At 47.1% G+C, this 23,603-nt stretch overlaps 8 protein-coding genes across 8 annotated transcripts; 3 read left to right on the top strand and 5 right to left on the bottom strand.

Moving 5' to 3' along the window:
- Positions 1 to 40: 40 nt before the first annotated feature.
- Positions 41 to 2,343, bottom strand: UA08_01939 (hypothetical protein; the record flags this gene model as incomplete). The annotated part of the gene is made up of 10 exons (XM_020261659.1): positions 41 to 202; positions 316 to 442; positions 511 to 607; positions 661 to 966; positions 1,023 to 1,562; positions 1,619 to 1,664; positions 1,722 to 1,741; positions 1,850 to 1,990; positions 2,048 to 2,192; positions 2,251 to 2,343. 10 exons carry the CDS (start codon positions 2,341 to 2,343, stop codon positions 41 to 43), a joined length of 1,677 nt encoding a protein of 558 aa, XP_020123149.1.
- Positions 2,344 to 3,126: 783 nt separating this feature from the next.
- On the bottom strand, positions 3,127 to 8,262 carry UA08_01938 (hypothetical protein; the record flags this gene model as incomplete). Its single annotated transcript, XM_020261657.1, has 3 exons — positions 3,127 to 7,978; positions 8,028 to 8,050; positions 8,101 to 8,262. 3 exons carry the CDS (start codon positions 8,260 to 8,262, stop codon positions 3,127 to 3,129), a joined length of 5,037 nt encoding a protein of 1,678 aa, XP_020123148.1.
- Positions 8,263 to 8,634: 372 nt separating this feature from the next.
- UA08_01937 (Pre-mRNA-splicing factor slu7) lies at positions 8,635 to 10,020 on the top strand (the record flags this gene model as incomplete). The annotated part of the gene is made up of 1 exon (XM_020261656.1): positions 8,635 to 10,020. The coding sequence occupies one exon, from the start codon at positions 8,635 to 8,637 to the stop codon at positions 10,018 to 10,020; it is 1,386 nt and encodes a 461-aa protein (XP_020123151.1).
- A 518-nt stretch (positions 10,021 to 10,538) lies between these two features.
- UA08_01936 (hypothetical protein) lies at positions 10,539 to 10,946 on the top strand (the record flags this gene model as incomplete). Its single annotated transcript, XM_020261655.1, has 1 exon — positions 10,539 to 10,946. One exon carries the CDS (start codon positions 10,539 to 10,541, stop codon positions 10,944 to 10,946), a length of 408 nt encoding a protein of 135 aa, XP_020123150.1.
- A 474-nt stretch (positions 10,947 to 11,420) lies between these two features.
- On the top strand, positions 11,421 to 12,467 carry UA08_01935 (hypothetical protein; the record flags this gene model as incomplete). Its single annotated transcript, XM_020261654.1, has 5 exons — positions 11,421 to 11,444; positions 11,512 to 11,721; positions 11,811 to 11,916; positions 12,177 to 12,248; positions 12,328 to 12,467. The coding sequence occupies 5 exons, from the start codon at positions 11,421 to 11,423 to the stop codon at positions 12,465 to 12,467; spliced, it is 552 nt and encodes a 183-aa protein (XP_020123384.1).
- A 544-nt stretch (positions 12,468 to 13,011) lies between these two features.
- UA08_01934 (hypothetical protein) lies at positions 13,012 to 14,216 on the bottom strand (the record flags this gene model as incomplete). The annotated part of the gene is made up of 3 exons (XM_020261653.1): positions 13,012 to 13,332; positions 13,406 to 13,873; positions 13,947 to 14,216. The coding sequence occupies 3 exons, from the start codon at positions 14,214 to 14,216 to the stop codon at positions 13,012 to 13,014; spliced, it is 1,059 nt and encodes a 352-aa protein (XP_020123383.1).
- Positions 14,217 to 14,556: 340 nt separating this feature from the next.
- UA08_01933 (hypothetical protein) lies at positions 14,557 to 18,704 on the bottom strand (the record flags this gene model as incomplete). Its single annotated transcript, XM_020261652.1, has 3 exons — positions 14,557 to 18,093; positions 18,158 to 18,314; positions 18,382 to 18,704. 3 exons carry the CDS (start codon positions 18,702 to 18,704, stop codon positions 14,557 to 14,559), a joined length of 4,017 nt encoding a protein of 1,338 aa, XP_020123155.1.
- Positions 18,705 to 19,601: 897 nt separating this feature from the next.
- Positions 19,602 to 22,225, bottom strand: UA08_01932 (hypothetical protein; the record flags this gene model as incomplete). Its single annotated transcript, XM_020261651.1, has 6 exons — positions 19,602 to 20,177; positions 20,230 to 20,358; positions 20,411 to 20,539; positions 20,590 to 21,882; positions 21,937 to 21,977; positions 22,141 to 22,225. 6 exons carry the CDS (start codon positions 22,223 to 22,225, stop codon positions 19,602 to 19,604), a joined length of 2,253 nt encoding a protein of 750 aa, XP_020123154.1.
- Between the last annotated feature and the right edge of the window lie 1,378 nt (positions 22,226 to 23,603).

Genomic DNA, 23,603 nt, shown 5'->3' with positions numbered 1-23,603 from the left:
CATGTCAATTTGTCTTCTTTACACCATTACCAGCTAGGCACTAGTTTTGTGCATGGACATGCTCCTGCTGCACAATTTCTTCCTTGAGCACGTCCTCACTAACAAGCGGCATGCCACGTAGCTGTGCCTCAAAATGGACTATGCGCTGCTTTTCTTCGTGGGCTGCGGTGTCGCCAAAGATGAGGTCCATGTCTTCGAGACTCTGTGAAAATGATATGGCGTTGTTGGTTAGTAAGTTGGATAGAAAAGTATTCTTCCTTTTTTTTTTTCCTTTTACGGAAAAAACAATAGAACTATAAATCTGTAATCAAATACCTTTCCTCTTGTTTCCGGAATCACAAAATACGTGAAAGCGAACGCGATCAGACAAAAAGCTGCGAAAAACACGTATGTGCCCCAAGAAATGGACGATAACATGTCAGGCGTAACTAGTCCGATGATGCTGGACAGAGAGCAGTTGTTAATATATGAATACATTCTTTCCATAACGGTCTGACTGCATGAACTCACAAATTGCACATCCATGTTGCCGACGTGGTAATAGAGAGAGCCTTTGATCGAATCGACAGATTGAATATTTCCGATGGAAGAACCCATCCAATGGGTGCTTGAGGCCGTTAGCCCTCTGTTCTTGATGCAAGAAGGGGAGGGAGAACCTACCAAACGAATACGAAAAATTGATATCGTAGATATATATAAACGCAATGCCAACCCAGCCAGCAGTCTTATGGTCTACAAGAGTAGATCCGTAGGCGCCAATAATGCCTGCCACGATGACCAGGGAGATGCAAGTGCCCACAGCGCCGCACATCAGAAGCACTCGACGGCCAACACTGTCAATCCAGATAAGCGCTGGTAAGGTGCTCAGACTATTGATGATGCCGTAGACGCCAGTTGCAAGGAGAGATGATGTGTTGCCGCTGAGGCCAAGTTGGGAGAAAATTGTTGGCGCGTAATAGATCATTGCTTAATGCAAAGTTAGGCATAACGCTCAACAGAAGAACAAAAATGAATAAACATACCGTTGGCACCCATAAACTGCTGGAAGAACATCACAACACACCCGATAGCAAGACGCTTGAACCGAGCCCAAGTGCTGAACAACGACAAGTACTGCGCCGCATCCAACCTCAGGCCAGAAAGATGAGGCCATTTCTCTTTCGCAAAGGAGTTCTCAAGCATGAGCTGAGCTTTGATTTCCAGATATTCAGTGACAAGCTCCGGCTCGTCGCGCGAGCTCTTTCGACGCAACTGGCACAGCGTAGCGAGTGCCTCGTCATCGCGTTCTTGCATGAGTAGCCAACGCGGTGACTCGGGAAAAAACAGCATTCCGATGCCCAAACTCAATGCCGGCACGATTTGGAGCGCAAAGGGGAGACGCCAGGATGCTTCGGATTGTCCTTTGCAGTGGCGGTTAGATGGGACGTCGGTGTATGGGTTGAAGGTCGGCTTTGACAATGTTCCCCCGGTATATGGGATATCGGGGGCGCAGCGAGTACCGCCGATATAGTTCGTGCCGTAGTCGATCCAGAAACTGACGAGGATTCCGATGGTGATTGATACTGGTTTTGTTAATCAGTGAAGCCTTATTAGTCGTTCAGGAGTGGTAGTGACCTACGTTGTTGAAGTACGACTAGGCTACCTCGAATTTCAGGAATAGAAATCTAATCGGCCATTATCAGACACGGGTTTATATGGGAATTCATCACCGAAAGACCAACCTCAGAGATAAACAGTGGCACTATTTGTGTCAGTTGCCCTATAGCAAGACCTGCTACAGCTCTGCCTGAAACCTTCTCATTAGATCAAGCCAAGAAGGCGAGAAAAGGGTATAAGAAATGGGACATACCGGCAAATAACATGGCAAGATTCATGGCACTGCATTGCACTGCAGAACCAATCACAAAAACCACAACTGCAATCAACATCGAAACCTTACGGCCTAGTCGATCGCCAATTGGGCCGTTACATAGGGAACCAAACCATGCCGCTGTTGAAATATTAGCTGAAGGTTTCTCTCAAGGAATTGAGAAGAGAAAAGACACACATAGAAGAAGCGTAGACACGAACCAGCCCTCAAAGTTACTGTCCGTATAAATTCGAGGAAATCGAGCCCCGAACGACTCCATAGTCAGAATGCCCGAGACGACGCCTTGATCATACCCAAAAAGCATACCACCAAGAGTCGAAAACTATTCGAGTATGGCTTATTAGTTTTGAAAGAGACAACGTGGAAGAGAGCCTGTATACCAAAGCCACGCCGAAGAGGTAAGGGTTCTTGGTCAAAGATACAAACCCACCCTTGGGCGGCTGCTGGCCATCTGTATCCATATAAGAGGCCATTGTAGAAGTGGAGAAATACTTGATGAAGAGCTGGATCTTTCTAGTATACCATGGCCATCAAAAGACCTGGAAGCTCTTCTTCTGGTAGGCAGTCTCGAAAGGGGACACCTTCCTTCTTATAACAACCAACCCGTCTCTGTTCTTCAGCTGCTTGAACAGCCACGATAAGAATGTCGGACGATAGTCGTCCGATATAGGCTCTAGATGGATAGAGAGATTCTTCGTTCCCCACGGGGTGCATCTATGGAGCAAAGCTGGTTACTACCAATTAGTTGCAAGATGTCGGTGTTCTCCCCACTTCGTGGCCTGAAAGAGACCGGAATTTCTCCGTAGCTAGCATATCCCTCTCGGTGTAAATGCCGGGATGAAAACACACGGCAGTCTGGGCGTTTTTACGTGATTGATCAGTCTGCAGAGTTGGGTTGCTTTTACAAAAGTGCATCACAGCCCTAGCCCTAAGAGCCTCAGGCCTGGTTTTATTGCCGCTAACCTTATTGGATTGAGCTTGCCCTAATCTACGATCAGCCAGTGACAGTATTCCTAGCATCCAATTGAATACCGGAAATAGCGAGATCTGCCAGCTAGATCTTCGTGCTGTCCCTTAGTTACCGCGTATGTTTGGCTAGTATGTCTGTCCAGTGCAATTGTCCAGCAGCAAGACTCGCGAAAATGTTCTGAAGCACATAACAAAAACAAAAAGTAGTGCATTAGGGGTATCTAACCATCATTTAAAACGCCAAAACAATGCTCCGCTCCAAAGCAGACTGTAGACAAAACCTTCATCTACCACTCTAAAGCTCGCTCGTCACCTCGTCGTTCTAATTCCCTAATAACAGGTCCCAATACAGAGTCCGAGCTTCTCCAATGACTCATTTCTCGCGTCCTCGAATAAAATACGGGGCAATCTTTGCTGTCACAGCTGACATCGTCACCGAATGGAACACCCATGCAAGACCGACAGACCTTATGCAGATTACTTGTCCGCCGCTCTGCTTGCTGAAGCCTCGAGGTCAGCTTGAACATGGTTATGTGAGGTTGACTGGAACAAGTGGCGCAAAGCGGGAGATCGGTAGTATCTTGGATCTTTTCTTTGCAGATTATGCAAGTAGAGGATTTCATGTATGATTCAAGAGTCTTCTTCGAAGTCGCAGTTATGGCCGTGTTCATCACCATTGCCCCATTCTCTCTGCCGAGTCCTGTGAAAGCTCCCTCAATGCGGCGAATTCGCTGTATCTTGGGCATTTCGTCATACCACTGGCGGATATTTGCTCCGACAAGATTAAAGATTCGCTCTAATGGAGGGATAATGTTTTTGGTAATATAATATTCCGCATCAAGTTCAAGATGTGCGTTATCTAGCAGAACTTCAGGCGCTACACAGCGATCAATGAGTCTTGAACCTGGAGCACCTGTGACCACCACATATGGTACACGTTCGCCATACTGTGGCTCCAGCCGTGGATCTTCCATCATCTTTTTGGTACTGATCAAAGCCCCCGCGGGAAGCGTACCTTTCTCGCTGTAAGTTCCTAGCCTGACTTCACGCGCAAAGCAAAAGTCCTGCAATGAAACTCTTCCTTGCATGATCTTAAAGCACTGTTTTTGGAAGTACTGTTTGACCTGGCTCAAATCAGCCGTCCTGAAAAGAATCTTCAATGCCTTCTCCTCGATCTTTTGCTCTGCAGGCGTGCCATCACGTCGAACAGTTTCAATTCCCTTTGCATCAAATTCAGGTTCCACTTGATTTCGATGCTCGTACTTGAATCCAACATATCGTTTCTTGGCAAGTAGAACGCAGGGGTGGTAGACTTTCTCAAATTTCAGTTTGACCGGGCGAGGATTCATCTTGGTGATTGCTTTGGAGATTTCCTCGCCGATTGTGAAAGCCTCATCCCGTGTTCGGCCTTTCAGGTGGATGAACAGACTGTCAGTATCTCCGTATACCACTTCTGCGCCCCATCGGTCAACTGAATGAATGAAAGCAATTGCCCTTTCCAGCGTCTCTCGAGCCGTCTGAACAATACTATCTGCGATCTCAGCACAAGGCATACGGCCCGAGAAAGACGCTGAAGTATAGCCATAGGTGACGTTGGCGATCATCTTGAGGGCTAATTGACGGTGGTTGAGGAGTTGCTGCAAGGTCTTGTCGTCCTTATCCGCTTTCATGCCGCTTTTGACCATGACACGAGTCTCCAGAATTTCGCTCAGCATTCGGGCAAGTAGGGATTTGCGTATTTCAGGCTTAGAATATATCATTCCGTTCGGTGCAATGTTCACTTGATCTTGCAATAGTTCAAGGATTCGATGCTGGCGCTCATACTCCATGAACCCCATCTTGCTTCGGCTGCGCCAGTTGTCAAGTCTTCCGAGGAAAGTGGAATAGCAGTAGTTGTACGCTATGACAATACTAGGGTACAGCGATTGAAAATCCAACACCAGCACAGGACTAGTATAGAAATTGCTTTGCGGCTCCATTACGAGAGGTAAACATTCGAGAGCATTTTGCTGGCCAACCTGTTTGCGGCTAGGAGATACCAATAAGAAGTTCTCTGGTTTGGCAATTCGGAACATCAACGATTCCACTTTGAACTGCGATCCGCGAGAGAATACCGAGAAAAAGTCCACACCAAGCAAGCGAGCCTGCTCACTGGTCCGCGGTATCAATTCATTGGAGTCCAAAATTTCCAAATCCAACTGTGCGCGCGAGAGGTAGTACTCAATAACTTTCATGACATCTCGGGGCTTGCTCCTTGTAAACCAGCGAGTCAAATCTCGAAATGGATAGTGAGGTATCCGCCTATGCAACAGATGAAACACAACATTCTCCATTGTATATCCCAATAAATTAAGTTCGGTCCTCATAGCTCGCCAGATATTGATCATATGTCGACCTGTTACATTAATGGAAGATGTGCTGTTGAATCCCCATCGATCACTTTCTTTGCCAAATCTCCCATGTGCTGAGGACTTGACTCGGGCTAATTCGTCGCATAAGTCATAGTCGTATTTTAAACGAGCTCTTTCAATAAGATAACCCCAAGAGCCGTTGTGGACTTCGTACCCCGTGAGAATATCAGGGTCATGAGTTCGGACTATGTCGACTAGACCGGTAATCAAGTCTAGCTCCGAAGTTTCTGTTTGCACTTCGACAGACAAAGATCTAGCCACTGGAACTAGAATATCGGCGGGCTGTGCGAGTATGCCGATATGTACGCCCTGTAGATGACTATTGTTGTCCAGGTCCTCGTCATCCGATTGAAGACTCCAAAAAATGCAACTTATTTCGTCCTCTTCGGGATTTGGCGCTAAGCCCTCTCGTGTATTGATATGAACCTCCAAGCTCATTACGCTCATGTACTGTGTTTGGTGTTCCACACTGGTGGATTTCTGTTTCTGAGAGTATTTGAACCCATACGGATTCTTTTGTGTGGCGCCCTCTATCTGAGACAATACATTGAGTTTTGTTGGAGGATTTTGGCTCTTCTGGTCCCAATGGGCCTTTGTTTCGTTTTCGAGCCATTCGATAACTTCGTCACGAGTTGGGGGAAGTTGGGCAAATTCCCATATCCGTGCTGACGCAAGTTCACGGAGTTTTTGGTCCTGTCTCCGTTGTTCCTCGAGACCTAGAATGGGCGGTGATTTGTCCGTAAACAAATGTATACTTGACCCTTGCCTATCGAAGTCAGGCAAATAACGTATCGAACTACTCGCCAAGCGGAAATCACGTCCTGCATACTCGCGTGATCGCTCAGGAACATCGTTGTCATCACTATAGTACGCTTTTTGGTAGACCACTGCCGGCCGCCCATCATCCTCGATAGTCTTATCAATATCACGTGGGTTGGGGCAAGGATAACGATAGAACAGCATTTTGCGACTAGTCGAAATGTTGAATGCATCATATATGTTGGCCATCGAGGCAGTCATGGGTGATTGTGAATCTGTCGAGTCAGCGCCGGTTACCAACGGTGGCTCTGAGGGCTTGTCTGAGCCATTGGCCACTCCTGAACTCGCATCTATTAAGAGTTGAGAAAGCTGCGAATTCTCCTTGGACAAAACACTTCTCTGGCTAAAACGCTGTAAAGTCATGGGATTATTGGGATCTTTAACAACAGGGAATGAGAGTCGTTGGTTTTGACCTGTAGTCTTGACCCGCACAGTCTTCTGAGAAGAATGAAATTCATTCTGCGAAGAAAGAGGCGGAGTATCGTCTGGCCCGATACGCTCGTCATCTTGGCCGGCTTCTTCCAAGATTGCAGCCACGTCGAATGAGGAAAACCCGTCATTACCTGTTAGATTCGCTTGAAGCCCACCACTGTCAAAGTCATTATATTCATGTCTTAGACGTTTTTTTGACCGTTCCTCAGTGGTAGTTGCATCTCCTGGCTCTGCCCGCTTGCGAAGAACCGAACGAGCCATACTTGAAGGCGCCAAGTACCAATCGTTCGCTCTTGTTTTACTCTTCACAAGAGTTTCATGTGCCTCGTGGTTTTCTGTTAGTCCACCGTTAAAAGCATTCAGCAAGTCGTCGTCGATCTGGAACGAGCAATTGGGTGAATCATCGGCAGACAAATCAGCCTGTTCATTAAACTCATTTTCTGAATCTGCATGAATATCGTCAGATTCGTTTTCAATATCAAACCCATCGGAGAAGATCGTATTATCGTAATCATCCATGCTGATATTGCCGCCCAGTTCTGGCAATGCAATCTGTGTCATTAATGGCTCCAATCTCTGAGGATAGAGGTCCTCCACACTTTCATTGGTGGACTGAACTGTATGTGCAAGAGGATCATGCTTAACATAATCATCAAAAGAAATTGATGTTTCATTTTTGTCTGCCTTTTTTCCCTCGTCCACAGTTCTAAGCAACTGCTCTCGAAACTCCTCTTCGTGTATCCAGCCAGCCTTTTCCCTGTCCCGCGGACTAGCTGACATGGAGACCAGTTCCTCATCTGTGAAGGGGCTACTCCCTGGATCTTCAATTCCCAGTCTTTTCTTGCGCCTGCGTGTCTCGTCCTGCCACAGACCAGCCATACTATGGACAAGCTTTTCCTCCGCTGATATTGGGTGCACCCGTTCGATAAAATCATGATGTAGTGGTCTCTCCTTAACTGCGTTTCTATTAACAATATCCTGAACACAGATATCGACTTCCAACGTGCAATGGCTCTGCTTTGGTAGGGTTGTATCGCTAGTGATATTCTCTGGAGGAATAGATCGATCATGCCACCGATGATCCAGGTTGGACAACTCGAGATACTCTGGTATGGGAGACCGAAATTTGACTTTGGAGCAGTCCAAGTAGGCGCAGCCATACAAGTTGTAATCACACATCCATTGAGGAATATACTGTAAGTGACTCTCATAAGGCTGCAGCGAACATTTCATCACTGCACCTTGACGTAAAAGATCGGCCAGCCGAGTTATATTCAAAGGATTTAATAGATATATCTTGAAAAAGAACCGGTATCCAACATGAAATCCGTAAAATGGAATGCCTTTGGCCAAGGAGATGTGTGCAACATAGGCGACTTTTCCATCGTAAGCATTTTGGCGATAACTGCTCGCCAAGGCATGATTGATAGATCCATGTAAGTTGCGAATGGCATTATTCACTTGATAAATGGGTAAACTGTAAATCGCTATAGCTCACAAATGCAGAGATCTTTAAGGGTACCTACCTTCGTCCGATGCAAGGCCGCCTCTATATTCGATATACAGATACGGAAGGGCTCCATGGATATGAGCGCACACCTTTTGGCCAGTTTCTGTTGCACCAAAGACCCGAATGACGGGGACTTTGGGTCTTTCAGTTCGCTGTGAGACTCCGTTGGCAAAAGGAACCGGAGGATCGAATTCAGTCGGGGCTGCTTGATAGTGATCGATGCAATTCAAACGGACGCGAAAGTTGTCCATTGTATGTATTGAGGAGATATGCAGGGTTAACCAGAACCATGATGCTACATATACAGTGTTGTGTTACAGTAATTGAAAGGCGTGGATGGCGTCAAAAAGTCAATCATCGTCAGTCAAGGAGCGCGTTTCTGCATACCGCGAATTATGAAGGAATGAAATGCATCAACATGATGACGTGCATATCTTAGCTATGCCGTTTTTAGTAAATATCACGTGATATTGTTCCAGTCAAGGCTTGGCGGGCTTGGCATTTGAGGCTGGTGAGCGGCAGAGATTCTCTCAACTAAACATAATCGCCACTTTTCACTGCGCCTTCTACTTGTTCTCTTTCTCGCTCTTGTCGTACATGAGCATCCATTTACTTCGGTCGCCATGTCGCGGAAACCCACCGATGTGCCGTCGAAAGAGCGCAATGAGTATATCCCATCTTTCATTGCAAAGAAGCCGTTCTATATCGACGACGAATCTTCGGCGGCCGATTACTTAGAGCATCAACGTCTACAGAAACAAGCAGCGGATTCAAAATGGTATGAACGAGGGAAGCGCGCCGGGCCCGCCGCCACCAAGTATCGAAAGGGCGCATGCGAGAACTGTGGTGCCATGTCACATAAGACCAAGGAATGCCTCAGTCGTCCTAGAAAGCACGGTGCAAAATGGACTGGAAAGGATATTCAGGCGGATGAAGTTATACAAGATGTCCAGCTTGGCTGGGATGCCAAGCGAGATCGGTGGAATGGATACGATGCGACTGAATATCGTAACGTAGTCGAGGAGTACGAAGAGCTTGAGAATCTCAAAAGACGTACGAAAAAGGCAGCCGATGGCGATAATGATGATGACGAGAATGACGCAGGCGACCAAGAAGAAGCCCGATATGCTGAAGAGTCGGATATGGGTCGACAACAGAGTACGGCTACAAGGAATCTGCGTATCCGTGAAGATACAGCCAAGTATCTTTTGAACTTGGATCTTGACTCGGCAAAATACGATCCCAAAACGCGTTCGATGATTGGTATGGGAGTGCAGGCAGATGCGACGTCGGCGCTTGTTGCCGAGGAGAATTTTATTCGAGCTTCGGGAGACGCTGCGGAATTCGAGAGAGCTCAGCAGTATGCATGGGAATCACAAGAACGCGGTAACAAGCAACACCATCTTCAGGCAAATCCTACGTCCGGCGAGATTCTCCGGAAGCGGGAATTGGCAGAGACAGAAGCGAAACGCCAGACACAGCGAAAAGCATTGTTGGAGAAGTATGGTGGTGAAGAGCACATGAAAGCCGCTCCATTACGCGATGCTGCTGTTATTGAGAACGAGCGATTTGTCGAATACGACGAGACGGGCGCTATCAAAGGAGCGCCAAAGAAAGCAGTCAAATCGAAGTACGCCGAGGATATACTTGTTAACAACCACAAATCGGTATGGGGTAGCTGGTGGTTTAACTTCCAGTGGGGCTATGCTTGTTGTCATTCGACGGTTAAAAACAGTTATTGTACGGGTGAACAAGGCAAAAAAGCCTTTGAAGATGCGCAGAATCGAGCCATCCTCGATTCTTCTGTTGATCAAGATGAACAAGACGAAGAGCCCTCCAAACAAGCGGAGGAAGAAAAGCAGCGGGCGGCTGTAGATGCGAAAAAGCGAGACCTCCATACATTCCACCAGGGTATAGATGAGGAAGAACTTGAGTCGTATAAACGAAGTCGGTTGGCTGCAGCAGATCCTATGGCGGCTTTTTTGGGGAAGGACGAGCTGATTCAGTAGCAACCCTTTTTTTTTGTGGTATATTATCTTTGGCTACACTGTACTATGGCGGATACCTAGGTGATTTCGCAGATATCTCGTATCAGCATCAGATGGCGTTTGTTTTTGAGTTAATACCCGGATGCAGTTCATAAAATCTAAGAACAGTACATTATTCCAATGCTACGGACAACAATTACCTACCTAGGAAGGTATATATTCAATGCATCTGAGTACCAAGCGGTGTTTATTTGGTATCTATCACGCGCGTCCTTGGGTGATTGGTTGGCAGATGTGGAAATTACTATAAAAAGCTCCTCTAATTAATTATTTTTAGCTGCTGAGCCCGCTACATAAACTTTGTATCGATGTGTTGGTTGAATAAGCGGGTGTACCTAAGTAGAAGACACCTAGCAACGTGGCTATTTAAAAATGATCGCTATTCCTACCTTTTTCACACCTCGACCTTATCTATCTTAAACCCAATTCCATCTTTCTCATAACTCCAGCCTCTTTTCATACCGCCGCCTCTTGCGACCATGACTGCCAGGGTTCTGATCTTCGCCTACCGAAAGCCCGGTCTATCCCTCGAGGAGTTCAGAACGCTCTATGAGGAACATGTCGCAAACTTGAAGAAGCTGGCGGGTGACGATTTTCCCCTCTCTCACAAGCGCAGCTATATCGCGCGCAATAACACGCCAAATGACGGTGCCACTGCTCGCAATGCCACAACTCCAGCTATTGTGATTGCCGGACAGCAGTCAGACTTTGACTTTGATGCCCAGGCCGAACTTACATTTGCCAGCCCAGAGGCCCTTCAGGCTTTCGTTGCGAAAGTTCAAGCACCAGAGGCTGCCGCTCAGATAGCAGAGGAAGAGGAGAAGTTCTTGGACCGGTCTAAGCTAAGCATAGCGATGCTGGGGGATGTCGTTGAGACTACGAAATAAGGCATGGCCAATACTTATATACCTGCATCCTCCACTTAATGGTAGTGTAAATCATGAAATGCGTACAATGATTGTTACTAACTAAGTGAACAATTGACAGGTGTTATTTAAAATAACCAAGTCTCCAGTTGTCGAATTAGATTTAGGCGTAGCTGCATATATCAACTTGCCAAGAATACGTATCAGGGTTGTTCGCGTAGAAGAACCTGTATGATGGCAGCCTCAGCAAATGCAAGATACTATGATGAAGCCAAGTAAAGGTTGTTGGCTGGATATCTATTCACTGCAAGTATACATCAAGATTATTTTTGCTAGTACCTAGGTAATCGTACTTGTAAGCTCTCGACGTAACATAAGATTCTAGGTACCTATGGAACGTAGAAGAACTCCTATTCTATGGCCATATGACTTAAGAAATCCAGGTCAGCGATACAGAACACATTGCAACCATAGAAACACGGCTGTAATATATTTATGGGACTGGCACGATACCGTAGTGTAAGTATTGTATCTCCTTCTCTTTCAATGTCAAGCGAAACGATGCTATATAGAACAAAAATAACAGCCAATCACAGCCGAGATAAACACTGACCAATCAGCGCGCTCTCAGGGCGTCAGAGGTGCACTAGTCCCAAAGAAGACAGCGGGTAGGGCTAAACCTAGGTCTCCGTTCCGCACGACGCTAAGCGACCAAATGGTCGGCAAGACGAACTTTGCGACTGCAGCGACTGAACGACGACGACGACATCGACAAACCCCCTTCAGTGGAATCCAGGTACGTTTGTGCTGTGCTTTTATCTACAGATAATAATTTTTCGCACATTGTTGACTTACGGCTGACTGTTCTTTTTTCCTGCTCGTTAGATCCCCTTGATTCAAGATGAGTACGTTTGTTTGATCGCCGTCCACGCCGACGAATACGCAGCAGGAAAGACTGACAGTCCTACAGCGAAGGGTACCTCCAGCTTTGGTAAGCGTCACAACAAGACGCACACGCTCTGCCGACGATGCGGTTAGTACACCCGTTCTTCTCAATTCAATTCAATCAGCCAAGCTTGGAGAATGTCAAGAAGAGTAGAAGGGAAAAAAAAAAGGAAAAGGAGTGACATGAGTCGTTGGGCGGACATCCTCTGAAGAAAGAAGCAGCGGAGAATGAGCTTGCGAGATTGGAATCAAATACAAATCTTCCAGACATACCTTGGCTAACATGAAATTCTTCGACATTTCCAGGAAAGCGTTCATTCCACATCCAGAAGAGCGTCTGCGCCAACTGCGGCTACCCTGCTGCTAAGACAAGAAAGTGTACGAATTCCTCGCTATGTTCTTTCAACGCTTGGTATTTTTCTTTGAATTGGAGATCTCACACAATTTTCGAGAACAGTCAACTGGAGCGAGAAGGCCAAGCGCCGCAAGACCACCGGCACTGGTCGCATGCGTTACCTCAAGACCGTCGACCGCAAATTCCAGAACGGCTTCCAAACCGGTACTCCCAAGGGTGCTCGTGGCCCCACGACTGCTTAAGCTCTTTTTCCACCACGTGGCTTGAGTTAGATTACCGTTTTTAACGAATCCTCTTTTCTTTACTCGTTTTCGCATAATGTTTTCGCAATATAGTTGACGGAGTTGGTAAAAAGTGGATATCGAATTTGACAAGAAAGGAAAAAAAATGAAAAGAAAGTCGTCCAGTGGGATTTGGCTGGATTTGTGGATTTGTTGGAAAAGGGAGAGTGTAACCCAACTCTCTTGTTTCTTCACGGCGACCTATTTGGCTGGAAAAAGTATAGCTGAAAATGGTTGCTCAGCTTATGAATTCTCTTAATATGCGTTGGTATCTACCTGGCCAACGGGGGATGGATTCATCATGTCAAACCAAACATGGCATTTCATATCTATCAGAAATGAACTGAGAAATCCAAAAACACATCCATGATCCGGGCGCTTTCTAGTATCTCATGATATTATATCTATCTATTTTCTTTGTCTAAAGGGGTATACAGTGAATTTTCCGGACATTTCTCGACCCGTTATACAACCAAAAATTCTTCACGACAAGTCTCATCAATCATCATACTTCCCCCCTCCCAAAGACCTTCACCCCTCCGTCTCTCTGCACAAAATATAGAACCTCCTTCTCTACAGCGCCGTCATCTGCATCAAACCCTCCGCCGCCTTTGCTCATCCTCATCACCCCACTGACATCCTTAGCCGCTCCCGTATCAAGCATCCGTAGCTGTAGAACCATCGACGCGCGATGAGCCAACCCAACCACAAACGCAGCATGATGTCTTTCTAACGGAGTCGGTGGCCCATTATCATGTGAAGCTTCATTTGCATTATGCACAAGCGGGAAATCGGCGGATGTAGTTACGATTGTTGAATGGACATGCTATTGATGCATGTTAGCAGAGTCTTCCACAGAAAAAAAAAAAAAAAAAAAACAAAGGACGCATAAACAGTACCTGTTGCAATCCCATAATCCAGTCAGACATGTCATCCGCATCAATCCCCGGAGTAGCAGCGAGCACGAAATCCGGCTGATCTATTATCAGGAGGACGTCTTGCTCTTCGTCTTTATTATGTTGATTATCGGCTCCTTTAGCAACGATGGATTTGATGACGGATAGAATATCGTTTTCGAGTCCGTTCAAGACGGGCATACCGCCACTGCCACTGGAGATGTGCAATTGCTTCGGGTTTGTTGAGGATGTAGGCATCACATTCGCCGTCGAATGTGTTCGCACTGGGATAGACTCCGCTGGGCCTCCTCGCATGGGAATTGTCCTTCCAGACCCAGGTCCAGCTCCTGGTCGCGTCGGAATGCCCGCAGATCTTGAATTCTGCTGCTGCGGTTGCCCATCAAACAAGCCCGTCAAACCATCGACAAACCTGAGCCTGTCCGCATCCACAAATCTCTGTAAATCTAAGCCCTGTGAAATCAGTGCGAAGTCAGCACTTGATCCTGGGCAAGAAGAAGAAAATGCAGTATACATAACAACATACCAACCTCTTCCCCTCCGCCTTCCAAAACACCCAGTCTCGCAAGAAACTCACGAGCACAATCCTCTTAGCCGCCCTGCTGCTGTCGCGGTGAACATCATTATCGTTGGCTTGGCCGAGTGCTGTTGATCGTGATAAAACAGAGTATAAATATCGCAAAACCAGCCAGTTCGATGTCGCTGCCAGCACGGAGGTTACCAATGTGAGTGACTGGGGAGAGAGTGTGGAGATGTAGGGCGTTAGCAGAGGCGGGATGGGGGGTTGAGCGGGCATGTTTCGCTCTTCTCTTTTCTCTCCTTTTCCTTCGTATATAAGTTGGAACTTATGAATTGGATTGACGGCGACGGCTTTGCTGGGTTATGTAGTTGTAGTATGACGTCTGTCCAAAAATGTATACAGAAAAAAAAAGTTTCGGCGGGGTTTCTGATTGGTCCGCTTGCGGGGTATATACTCGCTATCTAACTAGTATATGCTATCGGTCTATCAGACAGACTATCACTCGAGAACAGCTAATGTTTCTTGTGAATGAATATGTTGACCATTCTTCATTTATTGCACCATGTTTCAACTATCTAGGCACAGAAATAATACACAGCCATACTATTCTACACACTCAAGCTGAATCTTGCTCGTCCGAGTCCGAGTCCAAAAGCATATCCTCGAGGATGTCAATGGCGCTAGGCATTATCTGCACTTTCTCTTCAATTATTTCGGCTCCCGTCTCCTCATCAATGGCCTCGAATATCCCTTCCAATGATTTAGTCTCGGTGAATGTGTCTGTGTCAGGTGGAGAGGGGGGAAAGCTTAGGTCAATCAAAGGCATATCACTACAGAAGGAACTTCTGCTGACGACTTCCCCTTCCTGCAGCTTTATGTCACTAACAATGTTAATTTTTTCGCCTCTGCTCACAGCTTCCTCCTTTCGCTCGTCGAAGTAACGTAATGCAACTCTACCTAGAATGTCTGGGAAGAGCCAAGCAAAGCTAATTAGAGGAAAGCCATCTGGCTTGGGCTTGGAAGTCACGTTTGGATTCTTTTTGCGAAATTCGGTCAGCGCTGTAACAACCTCGTCATTAGTGATGCTGTAGATTGCGACCGCCAGCGGAGCAATTTGTTTGAAGTCACGCCCTCCAACTTTGTTGTAACATTCGCCTCGAAAGCGGTCTCGGAGCGATTCGGACATTCTACCAAGCTCTTCATGGAATTTGTAGTCCTTGCTTTGATCAGAGTGGCTGAGAACAAAGGTCGTCCATACTTCGAACTCGGTGTGGATCTCGTGCTGCGCCATGATGCGTCGCAAAGCAACATCGTAGCTTATTTTGAGTTCTTTGGCAAAATTTCTCGTCTCTTCATCAATGGCAATTCCGCACTCCAGGACTCGCTTATCAAAGGGCATTTCAAAGTCGGGATGAAAGTCAACTCGGTCCACAGCGTCGTAGAGCTGTCCCAAGATTTTCTTGGAGTGGTATATCTGATCCTTGGGCTTATAGTTCTTTTCCATGAAATGGGGCCATTTGCGTGGGCGTAATTCTCGAGGAAGATACGCAGGCTCTCCTGTCTTGTTGTAGTCCACAGCATTTGAGTGCAACTGAGCCAGACGAATACATTTTGCTTCTTCTACCCCTTTTGGAAGGAAGTCGGTCCAGGCGACATGAGCATGAGCAATCTTGGGCAAAGTGTCATTCTTCATATAGTTCACGAAGAATGTAGTGATGTCGTTGACTGTGACCGGCCTGTCAAGGGTGAATCCCTTGATGGGAGTGTAGTCCATGGGGAGACGGAACCATTCAGAGGGGAGAAGGTCTTCATCCCAAATAACCAAGTAATCATCACCATCCAAGTCACCTCCGGAACACATGCTTGCAACATCCCTATCACCAAGCTGTGGGAGAACAACCACATCCTTGAGATGGGTCAACTCTGCTCGGTTGACTGCCCGGACGACTCGGATGTCTCCAGGATGGAGCGACGGGTTGCGGGCCAGTAAACAAACCCCTTCAATCACTTTATATTCCTTCTCATCGGCGCGATATACCTGGATGAAAATCTCTGGAAGAGCGGCGAGTTTGTCTTCTAATGATGAATGCTGGGCTCTTGCTTTCGCGTACGAGAATCCTTGCAAGGTAGCCGTCTCATCCATCACACCGAGGACACATGCCCCTCTGTCAATGACAATCTTTGCCTTTTCTTTCAAGTACTTTATTTGCCATGCTTTCCACAACGTCAAGATCGATGTCACGAACGGATCCTTTGATACGAGAAATCCGTCGGACACAATTTGCGAGATGACAAGAGTCATTTGGTTTGGATCGACATATTTCTGAAGAAGCCGCATAGCAGCTTTCTCGTCATGAGCGGCTTCTTCTAAGTTTGAGACCATCTTGCGTAGTTTCTTGTGGAATGCTTTGTCTGGAACTCCAAGCGAAGAGAGAACGGAAATGAGCTGACGATTCAAGGTAGCCATTGAGAACTGTGACCAACGAATGATTTCAAGGCCTTGGTGTGTAGCCGGAAACTTCTCCTGACTTGGGCGAATATGCACTTCACGCCCACGTGCTTGCGCTGAAAGCACCAGCATCCCTTTACAACCTCCTAGACGAAATTGATATGCAGATGGCGGGTCTCGGTCTGGGGTTCGGATCTTGAGTTCCTGTTGTGTCATCTGGGCAAGAAAGTTGGAGATCCTTCCAACCCCATCTGAGAAAGTGTGCCCTCCCCGTACAACATCAGGAACGCGTTCCAGGTGAACCCGACAGGCATGCACAGCTCGCGTGGTTGAGAAGCACTGACCTAGCCTTGCTGCGTATTTGGCAACGTTCCTAATATCCGAGAATTCCCCCATCCATGCACGAATGTTGGCTGCGCTTACATGTGCATCGGAGGCAAAGAAGTATGCACCGTGTTCGCGAAACTGAGAATTACCAAAAGCAAGAAATTCGTACTTTCGATCGCCAAGTTTGATTCCATTGGTCATTGTGTGCTTGATGCGATTGAAAACTTCGTCTATAGTGTTATGATTGGTTGAGTTTATTCTGCCTTCAAATTTCTCGTCTCTGAATCGAACCCGCAGAAACCGATCACTATGTTCTGAATACCGGCGTAGAACACGGTTGGTGATTTCCATCGATGGAGTGTTCCAGTAAATCGTTGAAGGGGTCACCGTGGCTGTGTGAATCATGCAGCAGTAATTGGGAATGATTCTTCTGGTAGCAGCCCTTGGGAACAAAATGCCGAATATCTTCATGGGATCCCAGTAGACCTTCTTCTCCGTGGCGACATGTTCCAATAACGTGAGCGCTTTGCTCTCATCCATATCTCTCAACCTGCGCACAAAAACTTCACTAGCAGCATTGTATTCGCTAATGTAGCCATGTGAAATGCACACTTCGAGTTGATATCGAATAGCAAATGGCAGACCGACAAACGAATCGCGGATCAACTCATGAAGAGCTGTTTGTGAATTCTCAGGCTCATCACAAATATCCCATATGACTGGCACTGGCTGAATCTGTGGGATGGCGAGCTGGAACTCATTGCTCTCTTTGATTTCAAGATTGAAGTCTCTCAAAGCATTGCACAGTAGCTTAAATTCATTTGACTGGATCGTATCCCTGTCGTAAGTGATTCGAATTGTATTCCAACGCCCAATATCGATGATAGGATTCCGCTTGCGCAGACTAATGGGGAGCCTGTCCGAAGCTGCCTGGCGGACCCTGTCATCCTGCCCTGCGGCAGCGTAGCGATGGACGATATCCGTCTGGCGGTACCAACAATCCATTTCTCTCCAGGAATTTTCCGCGTCAAGGCTGTCAAAGGTGCTTTCAACATTGTGAAGATGGCGATCGTAGATAGGTGGACTGTCGAAATGAATCATGTGAGACAAAGATTGGGTAGAATCGTCGCGGTTTTGGTACAGCGTTGTTAGCTGAGCGAAAGGCACTTTCAGCCGAAAGTGGGAATAGATGGTTTGGTTACTGGATTCCTTCTGGGTCGTATGCAGTGCTACTGGAAAGAAAACCAGCAGTTTTCGGTTCCTGAGGTCAACGTGCAACCTGAGATACACATTCTGGCTTCGTTTAAAACGTCGCATAGAAAGCATGGCCATGGGACCTGTCCTGGGGCCAAAATCCAGCATTGATACTGGTATTTCCTATAGGAAGAGGAAAAGTTAGAGAATGATACATGTGGACTAAGGAGAGCAAGAGCAAACTGACCAATTCCGCCGGATAGAGCTGATCTGGGTGCACCGGACTCGGAATACTATTATCTCTATCCTCAGACACTAGCGATATTTTGATATCCGTTTTGCGTCCATCTGGCAACTCGATTTGCCAACGTAGTCTTCTCCAGAAGTTTGTAGCTGGGGGCGGTCTATACAGCGATGAGCAATGTTACCTCCGACGGCTCGCCCTGATATAGAACTTGAAGGAACGCTCACCTAAACCGCACCCGGCCTTTCCCATTGCGTTTACCAGTGTAGTCCTCGTAGAGGTCAATTGAATACAGCGTTCCCTCCGATTTGAATGCCGCATAGATTAATTTTGCATTCGCATCGTTCGGGACATCGAAGAGGTGGATTGCGAGGGATTCCCGGGTCTGCCAGTCCGGCTTCAATGCCAAAGCGGCGCGGCTCTCACTCATTCTGAACATGGCGGGCTTCGTGGGCGACTTCTTCGATGCATTCTCTGGCGGCGTCTTTGCAGCGAAAGAACGTCGGCGCGCCTGAGGTGAAGCAGGCGCAGCTGGGCGACGAAAGGCCATCGCGGAAAGGAGGAAGCAGTGACCGTCAGGTGATACACACGTGCCTCCGGCTGTGAACGGAGAGAGAAAAATCGAGAAAGATCAAGCTCAAGAGTTGATTATCGCTGATGGATAGAGGATGAGAGAAAAAAATGAATCCCAGCTCAGCAAAGAATGATGGTTTAGTGAGCTTCCAAGTGAGGCTTTCCACCCTGATACTTCCTTCTGATCCAGCGAGTGCTCGTGAGGTGGCGTAAAGAATAGACCTCAGGAGATTTCCAGTACTCTGAATGTGGTTGATTGTGGTCGGGATCACAATACCGGGCATACTTAGCTCAGCGAAAGGAACAATGAGCCTTCCATTGTTAGTCACGCCCAACATCCTGAGCGGAGACATATTGGGCAGTCCGATGTTTCGTTGTCTCTCGGGGCGCATCCGAGGATACTGTTTGTTCTCAAAGAGTTATTCAGGTCAGGGCCTATTCATGCTACGGGTCGTGATCGAATGGTTATTCGCTTTTCATTCAGGGACCACGAAATCGAGAGGCTGGTTTTCTAGAAATGATGCAGCAGGTCAAACGACTCTGTTTGCGCCTGTGCCGTGGAAAATCTTGAAACAGCAATCACTATTTATGGGCCTTACTTTATCGCTGGTATCCAATAGATGTCCGACTAATTCGCAATAAACAGTGGACGCTAGACAAAGACCCCTGCATGAACAATGAATAGGGGCATCACCGCGTTGGCGGCTTTGGAACGGGCAAGGCGAGCACCCGCGGAGGATACAGAGACGAAGAAGCCCGAGATCCATGAGGATGAGTTAGGCAAAATGCCAGTGAAAACATTCTCATTTTCATTCGCAGTAACGCATGACCTAGTATTCGTTGACTCTGGGTTACGTAGGTGCTAGGGACGCAACTATCTAGGGAGAGTACTCGTGAGAAGATCGTCATCATCAAAGTCCAAATCGATATCTCCCAGCTCAGTCATGTTTATATTGGTCGGGGAGCCAACGGGAGACTCTTGGTTATTGCACTTGGACTCCTTCGGGTTATGTGGTTGTGATGACTTTATGGGACTGTTCCTGTCAAGGTGACCCAGAGGCTGGCGCTCTTTCTGCTCTGGCAAAAACGAGTAGTTGGGGTCGTTGGCAAAACTCATTGCTTCCGCAGAACGATGGCTGCGTCTGCGCGTTGTCGTATCTGGACGGACAAATTCTGTCACTCGTGGAGGCGGAGGGGCGATCGAGTACTGCGTGTGCATAGTAGTCATTTCGCTCTGCGAAGGTGGGCAGGACTGAGTTTGTAATTCGCTCGGCCGGGTTGACCGTCGAACTTCTCTGTTGACTGTGGGAGTTGTATCTAGTTGTCTTTTGTTGCTTTCGTCCTTATAATCCTTGGTAAAACCCATTACACTCATCAAGCGGCTTATATGTTCCTGCGCCTCGCTGAATTCACGAGCTTTTGCTGCCCTTTCGTTTCGAAGAGACTCAACCTATCACAACGTTACTACTAGACGAACAATGTGCGCGGTGTATGACAACTACCTTCTTTTCCAATTGCTGTACTCTCTTGTCTTTGACACGAAGTTCCTTCTCAGATTTGGCTGTTGCATTTGCCGCATTCTTTCGCAGGTCTGCCACTTCGAGGTTATGTCGATCTGTCATTTGCTGTGCCTGAGACTGAATCAGTTTTTAAACGACACCAAGTATAGATAATTGAGCCTACTTGTTTGTGAGCTTGAGACATTTGCTCCTCAAACCTTGTTTCCATATGAGCGATGCTGGTCTGGTAGTTTTGACGCGCTTCCTCGAGAGATGACACCAACGCCATTGCATTTGATTTCTCCTGATCCAACTGATAAAGTGTTAGGGAAGCAACTGATATGTTTGTAAAACGTCACTTACCTTGTCCTTCAGCATGTGATTCTCGCTACGGAGGTCCTTGGCTGTGCTACTCAAAGCCATAATCTGGTTGTCCTTTTCAACATTCGTCGACTCTCGTATCTCCATTACTTGCTGTAATTTACTTGCCTCGTGTCGAAGTGTATCACGCTCTTGCGCGGCCTCCTTCTGCAGTCTCGCGATCGCTTGGCGCAAAGCATCGCATTCTCTAGAGATTGTCCGATGGTGTTCAGAGGCACTGTCCATAGCCTCTTTGAACCGAGCTCTTTCCTTTGACATGGAATTGATTTCTGTCTGCTGTTCTTCGAGAAGGTCGTCTCTCTCAGCAACTGTAGCCATGAGATCTAACTCCCGATCGCGTGCCTTTAAACGCACTGATTCGATGCTCTCCTGCGACTCCTTTCGGGTATCGTCAAGCTCGGTTTGTAGTGCATCGACTTGCTCAGTCAGGTGTTCGACCTGCAAAGAATGCTCGTTGACCTGCTTGATAGATTCACCTATCTGCTTTTTCAGAGTGTCCACCAACTCCATCGACTGTCGGGCTTGGGCCTCCAACTCCAGGTTGAGGCACTTGGAGTCCTCCAGCTGTTGTTTGAGTTGGTCACGTTCTTGAAACGCAACTGCCAATGGCTCTTCGACTTTCATGCACCGAGTTTCGAAGTCTTGGCATATGGCTTGCATTTGTTGGATAACTGTTTCATGACATGCCTGAGCACTCTCCAGTAAATTACTGGCCACTTTGGTTCGCCATTCCCGACTTGGGCCTTCGGTATTTGCTATCAATGTTGGCTTTGATCTTCCGTGGACGGCAAAGCCACCAATCCGCTCCGGTTCCCTGAGTTGACTGAACAGACAACAGCTCCTTTTCACCGAGCTCTGTTTCAGAGAACCAAGGAATATCTCAAGGAACTCCTGTGAGTTGAACGAAGCATCTATACTCTCTTCGGCATCGTGGGTAGCCTCTGAAAGGATCAAACTCAGAAATTCGAGAAAAAGTCGGTCTTTCCAAGCGTCTACCTCACTGTAGCAAACAAGAGTTTCTTCACATTGGGATGATGCATCACGAAATGCAAAGCCCCGAGCATAAGCTCTTAAAATCCTCGCCTCTTCAACACGCAGATGCTGCATATACGATCGGCTCACGGGCAAATGTTTGCGTAATCTTTTCAACGACGAAAGACAGAGCAGGCTTATTCTGATTCTGGCCAAGAAGAAATCATCTACATCTCCATTTGCTTCCAGAGCTGAAATAGCGTAGGTGAGGTGATTCAGGTTTGCATTATCGGCACAGTGAGTCTAATGTTTGTGAGTTTCCATTTCAAGTTTCCGCCATGACAAGCTGTGACTTACCATCAATCGATCGAGTAACGTCTCCCTTTCTATTTCCGGCACTATATTAATCATATTACACGTTTTATCTGTGAATAGCCGGTCGTCCATCATTTGATAAATCTCCCGTGGTATTAATAGCGAACACGAGAAATTTATTAGTAGAGTCAAGCCCTGCGTTTTCAATTAGCAGAGATCTGCTTTTTAGCGGAGAATCTAGCTTACCATCACCTGTAATTCGGCATCTATCTCTGGATGCCTTAACTTGTCGCATAATTTGACAAACTTTGCCGAGTGGGCACTTAGCCATTCTTTCTTCCTCTCCTCGTCGATTTCGTGGCAAATTTCAATGGCGAGCCTAACTAACAAAGTGCGATTTTCCTGTGTGTACTGGTTGTTCGAATTAGAACAAGCCATCACTGCCGATATAATCACCAAGTCAAGGGTTTTTGAAGCTCTCTTGGAACCGAATATCTGGGATATGTTTGCGAGCCATTGTGGCTCATAGTCTCTGGCGGCCGTCGGCTGCCATAGTCTGCGTATTCGCGCAAATGTAGCTAGAGACAACAATGTCTCCAGAGGATGGTTCAAGTTCCTCAATATTCTGGTGCCTTCACGTTGGAACGTCTCCATCAAGTCGTTTGGCAAAAGTCTGATCAGCTCCGAATTACTGAGAAGACCTTCCATGACTTCATATAGAGGCTTTATATGAGTCGGACAAGGGTTCTCTACAACTTTGCTTAGCAGCTTTGTTAGAAAGATGGGTACTCGGGCTGGAACGGCCACATGCTTGGGTACAGGGCATGATAGCATCGCAACGCAAACATTGAGATTCTAGCAAGGTCAGTTTATAGTACGATGTAAAAGTTGTGTGAAAAGAACTTGCCTCCTCGTTGCTATTTTCAATAGCATGCTGAAGTAATTGATCCAACAAAATTGGTTCACGATCCAACAGGGCATCACGGAATTCTTGGATATATCCTGTAGTAGATTACTTAGCCCTATGCGAATTTACAAATGAGACTGGAAGATGAAAGAAAAGGAATCAATGATACCGAATCTTGCTAAAAGTTTGACTGTATACGGAAACTGCTCCAGAGTCACAGCAGCCAGAAGCGGCACCTGGCAAGGCTTGCAATCTGCCCACTGGCGAAGAGTGTCATATGGGATACTGTCCACGATACGCTCAAGGCTCTTCAAAGGATTAGTGAAAAGCTTTTTGAGTAGATTTATATCTCTCCAGGGCACGTACGTGCAGCGAGGGAGTGTACGGCGTGGTAATCACACGCTGCACCTCGCGGGTGAGGCACACGAGTGTTTCCTGCATGCTGCGTCCGGTCCCACAGTCGAAGGAGGAAAAGGTGTATTATGCGTGAGCCAGAGAGGCCTCTCTAGTCAATATCCATATCTTATATGAACCAATGTCAAGAGCAAGACTTGTTCGTTTCGTGCTTGTGGCGGCGACGGTGTTTCTTTCCCCTCGGCGGTTGCCCCCTCAACCGCCTGATCCATGGTCGAAGCCTCAGGCAGCAACGGGAACATTGGGATCGTTGTTTTTACAACCAGCAATGTTGTTGAATAAGAACTCCTTGGCGACTGAGTGCGCCTCATGGATGTTTTCAACCGGAACATCACGAGTCTAAAGAGGAAATGGAGTGAAGGCGCTGGCTAGGCAGAGTATAGGGCCC

The sequence above is a fragment of the Talaromyces atroroseus genome (genome assembly GCF_001907595.1).
Source record: "Talaromyces atroroseus strain IBT 11181 chromosome Unknown scaffold_1, whole genome shotgun sequence".
Lineage (NCBI taxonomy): Eukaryota > Fungi > Ascomycota > Eurotiomycetes > Eurotiales > Trichocomaceae > Talaromyces > Talaromyces atroroseus.
This window is presented reverse-complemented; position numbering and strand designations above follow the sequence as displayed.